At 37.1% G+C, this 11,487-nt stretch overlaps 1 protein-coding gene across 6 annotated transcripts in view; it reads right to left on the reverse strand.

Annotated features, from left to right (window-relative positions):
• Positions 1–11,487, reverse strand: part of PTPRM (protein tyrosine phosphatase receptor type M) — a 441,308-nt gene that overhangs the window by 48,602 nt on the left and 381,219 nt on the right. For all 6 annotated transcript variants that reach the window (XM_066561791.1, XM_066561798.1, XM_066561783.1 and 3 more), the window contains 2 exons: positions 6,738–6,814; positions 4,014–4,050 (listed from right to left, as the gene is read on the reverse strand). In XM_066561791.1, the coding sequence (XP_066417888.1) occupies positions 4,014–4,050; positions 6,738–6,814 (114 nt within the window). The remainder of the gene's footprint in view (positions 1–4,013; positions 4,051–6,737; positions 6,815–11,487) is intronic.

The following is an 11,487-nucleotide window of genomic DNA, read 5'->3' on the forward strand; positions in this document are numbered from 1 at the left end:
GAACTGTGCTAACATTCATTTGTCACTCATCATTTACAGCTGCTGGTGCTGTGGAGGAGGAAGCATCCAAAACCCTTGACAGAGACTCACTAAAAGAAGCTACAACATAGCTCAGTAAACTATGTGAGCTTCAGGAGACACAGAACAAATAAGTACAAAGCCAATTATTTTTTCCTGCTCAGTAATGAAGGTGAGACATGCTAGATCAGAAGTCATGCAATAGTCAGAATATCCAGCACTGTGTATAAGAATAAGCACTGTACAGATATTCAACCTAATGCTCTCACTGAAGGACCAGGTTAAAATTCATTGATTACCTAACTTCTGTAAAAAAATATCTCTTAGCTGCCAGTAAATTGAGCAGATCATACAAGAGCTCAATATTCTCCTATATAAAGAAGAATTATATCTATGGGAACAAGGGATATATAAAGCAAAATAATGAGTTTTAAATTGCACCAGCCTGCTGGCTCTGCATGACCCAATATGCTGGCTTTTGACGAGGGATTCTTTTTAATCATGGTGACTCAGGTGCAGAGCCCATCTGTTGATGCCAATTACATCAGATCACCAAAAGTCTTTATTAGCTGTAAATTCAGTCTACCACTCACATTATACTTATCACATAAAGGAAAATTGATATTAATTTAGTAATTGAAATTGCATACTCTGAATGCATTATTCTTAAAAGCTGAAGTAAAATAATTTTGGATATTTAGTTGAGAAAGCCTCCATTAAGAAATTCTTTTAAAAAACATTTCCATCCCTAATTCAAGGTAGCAGCAGGATGCTGTGAATGCCAAGGTGCAAAGCTACCAGTCTGCACGTCAGACTCTGGTTAGTATGGAAGACAGTAACACTTCAATAAACAGGTGATTAGGCAACTCCCAGCTCTGTTAAAAGCAGATTGGTAGTCTATTACAAACTGATTAAATTTGCCACTTCTTCACTTCAAACAATTATATTTGCTCATTAACACTTGATATGTTGAATGCAGCTTAAGAACATAGGAAAATTAAATATCAATCATTCTAACTCCTCAGAGATTTAAAACTGACTCACATAATGATATTTTCCTTCAAAGAACAATGGGCATGTGCACCTGTGAAAGCTGCTGTGGAGGAGAAAAGGGAAGATGAGAAAAGTTATTTAAAGATTGATGAAAAGTAGATATCAAGGGAATTAAGCATGCAGCTTAACTCTTGGGCTGCACTGATGTGCTCTTACATACCTGATGAAAGTGTGTTGTAAAACAGAGCATGAACATCGCTGGCCGCAGTGCAAGCTGTGGCACATGACATGCTTGTTACTAAGGCTGACCTAGAATAGAATCGTAAAGTATCCTGGGACCTAAAAGGATCATCAAGTCCAACTCCTGGCCCTGCCAACATCAGCCCAAGAATCCCACCATGTGTGTGAGAATGTTGCCCAAATGCTCTTTGAACTCTGGAAAACTTGGTGCTGTGACCATTTCCCTGGAACATACGGAGGCATAGACTGACATGTGAAACAAATGTGTTTCTTTCATAGTTAATGTTGAGTCCTAAAGAAATTCTGGAGATTACTCCCAGTTACTTTATCACTTTTGCAAAACACAGAGACTGCGTCTTACTGGAAATGTGCTTTGTCAGGAACCCGGGATACTGGAGGCTAACACTAACTAGTCTTTAAACAACTGCATCTATCAGGATGTGGCAGAGAACCATGAAAAGCAGAAGAGAATTTTTAACCCTATTGTGATGATGGGAAAGCTGAAATAGAGGAGGGAAAATAAACTTTCTCATGATTCTTCATCAGGTCACAGACAGAACCAGACAGAACACATAAACTTATGAGATCAGTGTTATTCATTCCTACGAACTAGAGGTACAAACCTGCTTTCCAACCGACCTTAAAAAGTAAAATGTTAAAGATGTAAACCACAAAAACATCACAGCCAGAAAATTTTGAGCTTGCTGTAAATTGCATGCTTATTTTTAAATTAATTTTACATTCTTCAGAGAATCTGCTTCTTACTCATTACACCATGGGAGGAAGGGGTTAGGCATTCCCATGTGCACTTAGCTGCACCTACACAGAAGACACTGATGTTACCCACCCCCAAAATTGACAGCTGCAACAGTCATATATCCTTTGCATCTTGGAAGAACATTAGTTTCTACTCCGCTTATTCTCTTTCTTGACTAGGTACTTCTTGACACCATATGAGGAAAAAACATGGCAAAGAAACTGTTGGGACTTGCTGGTGGATCTGGTAAACAGACCTTCTGCACATTATTCACATATAATTACATACTTGGTTTTAAGACCTGAAAGTACAAAACTTCAAGCTTGGTATTTGCTATTCAAGTATTATGATGATTGTGATAGAAATGATGATAAATGATAATAAACATTGTAATAAAACAGTATTTAAACTTTAGGTGGGGACCTATGAGAAAAATATCTGGGAGATCTTCTGGTTAACTTCCTGATGAAAACTTATTGCAAACTACAAGTTAAAGGCCAACTGTTTATCTTTTTAGTTTAGGTTTCAATTAAAAGTGAAGAACAGTAACATCATTAGGTAAATGTTAAATGGAACAAACCATTTCTTCTTTGAAGAGGAGGGTGTAAAAGTCCAAAATGAATAAATCAAATGCTGCATTTTTGTTTCTGTCTTCCTATCTGGCTGAAACCATGACAGTGGCTTGTCTGTAGAGACTATGGGCTAAGGAACATGGTGGGTGGGCAGCAGAAGGGGAAGACGAAGCACATTTACATGGCTCATATTGTAAGATCACTAATTCTGGAAGTATAAAACTCTGGTCTAGAAGTGTAATGTTGATTCTAGTGAAGTGGTTCTGGAAATAACATCTGTGCCCTGCCCCACTGTCATCTGACGTGAAGCAGCACCACATTTGAGACTGTGGAGAGCTGAGGTACAGCAAGATATAGATATGAAACCTCCCACTGGTTTAAGTGGGGACTGGAGGCAGCAGACTCTGGGAAACTTAAGAAACAACTTCAATCACAGCAAGATGCCTTATTTGACATGGTCAACATTTTATTTGCTTTGATAAAAAACCATTTACAAAGTATGTGAGCTCTAAATCCAACACATGTTAAGATTATTCGGAGCATATTATACTCAGTACTCCAGCTGGGTCCCTTAAAAGGTTGAAATAACATCTGTGGGTGGACCTCAGCTTTCTCAAATTCACAAGCACATGCAGGAAGCTCTGTCACAGACTACCTATTACAAAAAAGATTCCCTCCAATCAGTGGAGGAGCAATCAAATTTTCACACACGCTATCGAAGCATAGGCAGGAGATTGGCATATTGTTCAATATTATGACTAAGTAGTCACAGAAGACTCATTTTTCCCATTTGTTCCAGCTCTGAACTTGACCAAAAAAATAAACAAGGACTGCATCAGAATGCAAAAATTATGTCTTGAAGACAAGTACAAACTGAAAATTAATTTGTGTGTTGATAAAAGAATAGGCTCTTTTTCTCAAGCAAGCATTTAAATGACGGCCTGTAAAACTGTCTCTGTAGAACCCTGTGATGAATCTTCCTGCCAGTGTTTGGATGTCTTTTGCTCCTCTACCAAAAGCTGCTAACTCAAGAGTTTTGTATTTTAAGGACCTGGAGCCTAGTTATCATTGAACAGTTAAGAGAACATACATTTTCCTGACACTGTTGTCTCTCTGAAGAGGTACAAAACATTTCTACCATGACTCATTTCTTTTTTCATGAGTAACAAAATGCTGAGTAACTTCTTTGAAAAAGGATGCATTTAGCTTTTTTACTCAAAACCTGTTTTAACACAAAGGTTAAGTACTGCTCACTTGAAATACCTGAAAATTTGCTAATAATTCAATTTCCTTGCTTCTACCTAAGTGATTGAGCCGACTCTACCCTGGATATTGACTATGGCAAGAAATTCATGTTAGACAGAATAAACTACAATCCAAGTACCAAAACCTCTTAGCCTCACGTAACTGGAAGGAAAGGGTGAAAAACTTACCTTGTGTAGCAATGTAGTGATTTGGTCTATGATACCCCTAGAAAAATTGAAAGGAAAGAAAAAATCAGCAATTTGCACCTTGGCTATGTTCCTATGAGTGAAACTTCATTTAGGATAGTATTCAGTCAATGTCACAACAATACAAATATTAGATGCAAAAGATCTTTTCAGTTGGGGAAGGGCAAGTGAGAAGGGAAACAAAAGCAAATGTGTTTTCTACAAAATATTTAAGTTGCAGCCTTGTCTATTAAGGGCCAGAAGTAATATGTTCTTTTGGTCCCCTGTTGGCTTTGCTGAGAATGAACAGCTTGAAATCCTCTCCAGCCCTTGCAGTTAACGGCATCAGGTGCTCACAGTGTCTGAGATATTCCTTCACCTATTGCTGTTGACTGCAAAGCCTATCCCTTTTTAAACAGTAAAAAAATGTCAGATTTGCATTCAGCGTGGGGAAGGCAGGAGGGCATGGTGTTCACTCTGACCTTGGTGGTTTGTTTATGTTTTATTTCTCAACAGTATAAAGGACTATAAGTTCTTTAATTAAATCGTTTGGTATGAACATACTTTTCCAAGAAGAACATAATACAACTCTGATGACAAGAGCAACTTAATCACAAGTTGGCCAAGCAATAAAGACCAATACTCTATGCATTCTTTGCAACATGGAAAATGTTGCCAAAATTTAATTATAGCATTTTTATAGTATTTGAATTTCTGATGTGATGGGAGTGTCACCAAATGTTTAGATCATGCACCAGTATGCTGATCAATCCAGTTGTGGGTGTGTTAATATTTGAATAATAGTTATGATGCATTGTTAGTTATCAGCAGGAAGAACTTAAGGTTGTAGTACGTATGCCATTGCAATTTCTTTGTGAAAGAGCAAGGGGAAACACAGTCATACAAAGTGGGAAAGAATCGAAACAACTGAAGATACTTAACATATTACAGAAAGAATAACATGAGTTACAGAATGGGGTTTTTTCCTGCAATGTGTTACTTAATCCTCAGTGCCTGGGATCAAACACTTCCATATCCCAGTGAAAAAAAGCATGGGAACAAATGCATCAGAACCATTGTGTCTATGATGGTGCCATTCATCATTAACGTGTTATACTGACAGCACGACAACTGCAGTAATAACTGCATGCAAGAGCAAAATTAAAGCTGCTTCTGTACTAGAAAAACCAGTGTTTCTAGCAGAAACCTGACTAGCAAATTATAAACAAACATGCTGTGTTTTGTGGCAGTGTAGTCTTTGGAGGATGCCTGCAGTCCTCCAAGCTTTGCAATGAAGCCATCTGCTGAGGCTAGAAAGGGTCACATTCTCTCCATCCTTTTGTACTCCATAAACAACAACAAAAAAGTTTCTATGCAGTTATCTCTCAGCATTTTACATGAAACTGTATAATCCAAATCTTTATTTCTCATATCTCATAACATTTTAGAGTAAGATCCAAATCTGACACAAGAACATACTACCAGCCTAAAATGAGAACAATCCTGAATGGTGGAGAAAATGTGAAAGTGAATTCAGATCTAAGTCCCCAGTGTGAACTCTCTCCTTCCTTTCATGACAGATTACTCCCTTCAGAGATTAGTGTGGTGCCCAACTAAATATATTTCCGTATGTGCCTTCACTACTTGGTGACTGTGCTATTCTTTCAAACAGCAAGGGACTGAGCAGAAATCTGAGCTTAGTCTAATGATTCTTGAATCATCATGCTTATAAACATCAGTAACAAGAGATATCTTCAGAAAGTTCCCTCAGACTTCATATTGTTACAACTGAAGTACCTACTTTTCTTGTATAGTTCTAGTTCCTCCACATTCTGAGAAAAAAATACCTTTTACATTCCTATTTCATACTAGTAATTAAATCTGAACTGCAAAATCTGACACCATTTTTCAAAGGAAAAAAAAACCTGCTGAACAAGAAATCTTTAGCAGGCACAATTTCCTATGAAGCAGCAATTGTTTTACTTAGCCTAACATCCAGCATTCCATGTAAACAGTAAAATTACTAACTTTGCTATCCATAGACTTGTGGCTTTAGATAAAAAATATTGGCTTTTTAATGATTTTCAATTCTACTTTTGAGCTCAGTCTTTCAACCAGAAACACCTTGTCTCCTAAAGAATTTATTTTAATGTAAAACATTAAGTTAACATGATGCAGAATGAACAAAGAAGCCACTTTCAATAATTAAACAGCCTACATATTTAATGAAATGTCTTGCTTGCATTAGAAATACTGGTTAACAGCTGCAGAATATACTTTGAAGGCGACTTAAAAGTGCAGAGATGACAAGAGACTGCAAATCTCTGCATTAGGCATTACGGAGTTTTGTCACATTAATATGCAAACAGCTTTCTTTTAAATGTGGAATGATGCCAAGCTGTTGACAGAAAGTGAAAATAACATTTTGCTAGCCCATATAAGCACCAGCAGACAAAGTAGCCATACAGTGTTCCTGGCAAGGTTTCAGTCCAGTGGCAGTTGGAGAAAATGACTCATTTCATTCACTGATTGACAAACCTTTGAGGCTTTTCTCTTCCTTTAGTGCACACCTAGCTTCCAAAGGTAGCACCCCCCAGTGCTAAACAATGTTAGCAGCTGTTATTAGCTGTGGTATCTATTACAAATTGTGAATAATGTGAGAATAATAAGAGTTCCCTCTTTGACTGAAGACAACATTAGGCTTGTTGCCTACATCAGGATACGCACATCGATATAATTCCCATTGATGTAATCAGAACTTGTTTCTCCTTCAATAGGCTGCAATCTCACTCGAGAATGATCATCTGAAAAGGGAACAATGGACAGGAAAAAGAAGTAATTAAAGACATATCCAGTAACACAGGCCTAATCAAAATATTCCTTTATAGTCAAACTAAAACCTTAGAAATTGCAAGTTCCTGCTTATTTTGTTGAACATGAAAACTGTATCTACGTTTAATTCTCATTTCAGTCATTCACAGGCTTTCCAAATCCCCTCTGGTTTTCAGTATGAGTTTCTTAAATCTTATAATGTGAAACCCATTACAATTATCACCTTTGCCTTGACCCCCTGCTTTTGTCAACAAAATAACATTAAGTTGTCAAAGGTTTATTCATTTGGAAATGCTTCTGCCAGTACTGAGGAGGAGCTGAAGTCATTCAAGACATAATGCCACCTCAGAGTTTTTGAACTCGTTATCTTTTCAGTAAGAGAGAAAGCAAAAAACAGTAATGGCAAAACCCAAGCAGTAAGACAATGGCTTTGTCACTGAATTTTGCTCCACTGCGGTCATCTGTAGCTATCCAGGACTGTGAAAACACTTCCAACTTAATTTTCTAAATTCCAATCCGAAACATCGTGGCATGAATTCATCTTATAACAGCTGCCTCTTCTTCTCTATGATATAGGAATTGCTAGAGGCTAATTTCCACTCTGCACAAGAGTATCTGTAGGCTGGCAGGGCTCCTTCTTCTCGGAGACTTTGTAAGCTCCTCTTAAAACACAATTTGAGGGTAGGATCTCAAGGATGCAAAGATGGTAAGCAGCCACTCTATTGCTGCCTTGTTTATGAGGTACTCTTGCTAATTAGATTACCTGTGTATTATTGTTTTGCTGCCTGCCTGCTGAGCTAATATTACTTGCAGCTTATGTTAGACCTTCACGAGGGTCGTTATTTTGCTGTAAATGTAAATAATCATTAAAACACCCAAACCTGCCACCCGTGTTCTGAACAGCTAGCTCTGAAGCTTTAAAATTCCTAAAAGGCAGCAAATAAATGAAATAACCCAAGTGGCTTAAAAACCCAACTTCATTATAAGTAGCATAATTTCGGCCCACATTATGGTGAAGGAAGACCAGGGTAAGTGCTTCTTAAAATAGCGTAGTTTTAGAATTGCAAGTCAAGAGAGAAACTGGTCAAGGTGAATTCTTCACCCCTTCCTCTTATGCTCCAAGTCTTAGGAAATAGATATCTCAGAGCCTCATTTATTTCCCTGGGATTCCCTTGGGAGAGAGAAAGGGCACGCTACAACCCCAAACATAGTAAATCAGAATGAATTAAAATTCCATCTCCAGGTTCCACACAGGTCTCACATTGCTATTTTCTTGGAATTATTTCATTCAACAGTCTTTAAGAATGAGGTTTTCAAACATGCTGGAATATTTGAATCGGTTACGTTAATCAGGTCAGCCTTTTCAGCCTTTTTATTCACTTTTCCAAGAATAAAAACTTATGGAGCTGTGACTTCCCATCACATAACCCCTGCTTGTCTGACTCTACCAAGCTATGCTTATCCAAGTGTTTTGCTATTCTATGCTTAATTAAGCTATTTATCAGTTTCTTCAGAACAGTGGTTTGGCTCACAGGACCTTAATCCTAAAAATCCATCTTACTTAAGAAAGATACTAAGAAACTTTCTAAGCTCCAGCCATGCCTGCTGCTTTTACAGTTTTGGGACCTGATCCAACTTCTGCTAAATTCAGCAGACTCAGAAGTCAAGCTTGCTTGGACTCATGGTGTATCTTCATCTATATTTTCATGATTTTGTTGCCTTACAGGCATTCTCACCAGGACAGCTCAGGCTAATAAAAATCTACACTTTTGCATTTCTTGAATTACAGAGGGCAAGGTTCAGTTGTCTAAGCACAAAACATCTCATGACACTTTATATAGCCACCAGGATATACTGCCTAGCTTTCAGCTGCCACTCTGGAATAACATCTCATATTTATGAGATGTGCTGCATTCGTTGGTCTTGCACAGACGTCCCAGGCCACCTGAAATGGCATCCCAAGTCTGTATTTAGGTAACTGAAACCCCTATCTGATCACTTGCCTAGAAATGAGCTCCATATTGGACAAAACAAGCTTAGATTGTCCTCTAAGAAACATCTTTAAAATGTAACTTCCTGTTATTTGACTGATTTATACAATTGGATAATATGCAGTTTCTTTTCTTTACATTTCCATTATTTTGTTACTTTTCTTGCAATAACTCTTGCTTTGATTAAGCAAAATAAAGAAGTTATTTTATACCTACGTCTTCATATCATCTCTTCACCGTTTTTCTTCTCATATGAATTATTTTAGCACTGCATTCTCAGCTAGGATTCTGGGAATTCTAGAGGTAATGGACTGTCCAATACCCATTTATTTGCAGTGGAACTGGAGTGACTCCCTTTTTTTATTGCTTTGAGAACTCAAGTTAACTCCTTACTGCATGGCAACACTTGTTAAATTGAAAAAAATCCTAATGTCAACACAGAGAACTGTTACTGTGTCTGGGCTGTGCTTCTGTCAAGCAGATTTAAAACTGAGAGGTACACAAGCCATATTCTTCAACGCGTGTGCTGGTTCTTAAATAGTCTCTAGATTAACTGTCTATATTTTTAAGGTATTTTTTTCCTTTATACTTCAGCCGCTCTTGACAATTTATGTAGGTTTTAAATACTCTCTTTTCCATCTCATTGTTATTTTGATATCCTTCCATTAGGAGATCTAATTTAACTTTCCACTGATCACTTCAGCTTTTAAAATTATGTATCTTAGGATAAATTTGTCTTTGTGGAATATGGTAATAGACAACAAATATAAGCATTTTATTCTCTCTTGCCTCATGTTACCTACAACATGCATATGCCAGCCTGCAGACTGTGATCTCTAACAAGACCCTTGAGCACCTGGTTGATTAGCATGCCCAGCCAATGACCCTTTCTTGGACGTGGACTCCCAATTCTCTGCAAATCAAACCTTTTATAAATGTCTTACCTAAAATCTTTATCTGCTTTTAAAACCTGTGATCAATACTCTCTTCTCATTTAGTCAATATTGAGTTAGGTAAAAATAAATACAGAACCCCTCCCATTCCCTCAAGATCTCTCCTGAGGAAAAAATGAATAGATTTTACCAAAATCCATGCCTAACCCCACACAGTTATGGCAGAAACATAATTTTTCTTAGGTGATGAAAGATTCATTTAGCAGGTTCATGCCAGGTATAGTTTGTAATGAGAAAACATGAAGGTTTTTTTGTTCAGTAAAGAAAGAACATGTTTTCTGTGGGTGGCTGGAATGTGATCATGATTCAACTTTTTGTAGCCACTGTCATAAAGTGGGCAGGGCACACTTGTAGCCAACTAAATGCACATCACTTGGGTAACATAAAGCATATTAAAATTTTGACAATCTCTTGCAACGCTGGATGCTTGTTGCTATTGTTTTAGCTCCCTCCGAGAACAATAATGACTACAAGCAATAATATAACAGTAGTATCTTGGGAAAAATTAAAACAAAAGGGTAAATGGATAGAAAAAAATATGCTATGCAGAAAAAAATATACATTTCATTAGAATCATGTACCCATAGTTAGTGGCATCTAAACCACCGTATTTTTAAGTGTGTGAACATAGCATAAAAGAGCAATTTATTAAAATGCTTTTAAGCTGAAGCATATACTTTTTACAATTATCTGGGACAAATTTTCAAAAGTAGACCATTCAAACTGTACCCTCAGACTCTGAGAAATGCAATTATTTATCCAGGAGAAAAACACATAAAATAATTAAAAAGTTAACTACCCCATTTGCATATTGAATGACAAACTGTGGGCAGTTTCAGCTTTTCTTTTAAGATACTGCCTTTAATTCTAGTAGATCTTAATTATAACTTGAGTTGTCTTTGTTTTCACAGCCACATAAACAGGAAGTGTTATTGATAAAAACTCCATCCAACTGTCTCCCTCTGCTAAATACTGAGGACATTTCAAGTAAATTGAGATCTAAATGTCCCAAGTTATATTTCGCCTCTTAGAAAGCCTTCAGTATCACTTGTAATTGTCATTGATTTGTGTATCTAATATCTTTTATGTGTTCTCCCCTGGCTATTCATCACTTGATTACCTCAGACATAAAGCACTAGCAGTTTTCTAACTTTCTTCAACCAAAAGGTGTCAAAGTTTAAGACAATGTCCAACATAACATTAAAAGAGAGGAGTGACACACTAAACCTGACTACAAGAGAAGATCTATTGTAATAGGCTCGGACTGGAAAAAAAATTCATAAAGCAAGGATAAGCGCTAAACTGCTTGTATTTCTTATTTTTGACTTTGATATTTTTTCTCAACTGATTAGCCGTTATTCATATAATGTATTGCTACATCCTCACAAAATAACAATTGTATACATTAATTATTGCTTGGAGGGAAACAAGCAAAACCGTTTCTAGCTTATCTGCTTTTGCATATGCATCAGCCCATCATGAGAATCACATTTCTCTGAAGATTTTATTTCCTTTTTCAGTATATAGCACAGTGTACATCCAAAATACACAGCAATACTATCACATCCACTCAAAACCATGTGGCAGATTATCTCTTGCTTAATTTGCCTTTGCCTCCATCTGCACTTCCTGTGGGTTCTCATTCTGCAGCAAGCTACAGAGCTGTCTTCTCTCTGCAGATAGTCTCAGCCCAGCTGGGCC

Source organism: Molothrus aeneus, chromosome 1 (assembly GCF_037042795.1).
Source record: "Molothrus aeneus isolate 106 chromosome 1, BPBGC_Maene_1.0, whole genome shotgun sequence".
NCBI lineage: Eukaryota > Metazoa > Chordata > Aves > Passeriformes > Icteridae > Molothrus > Molothrus aeneus.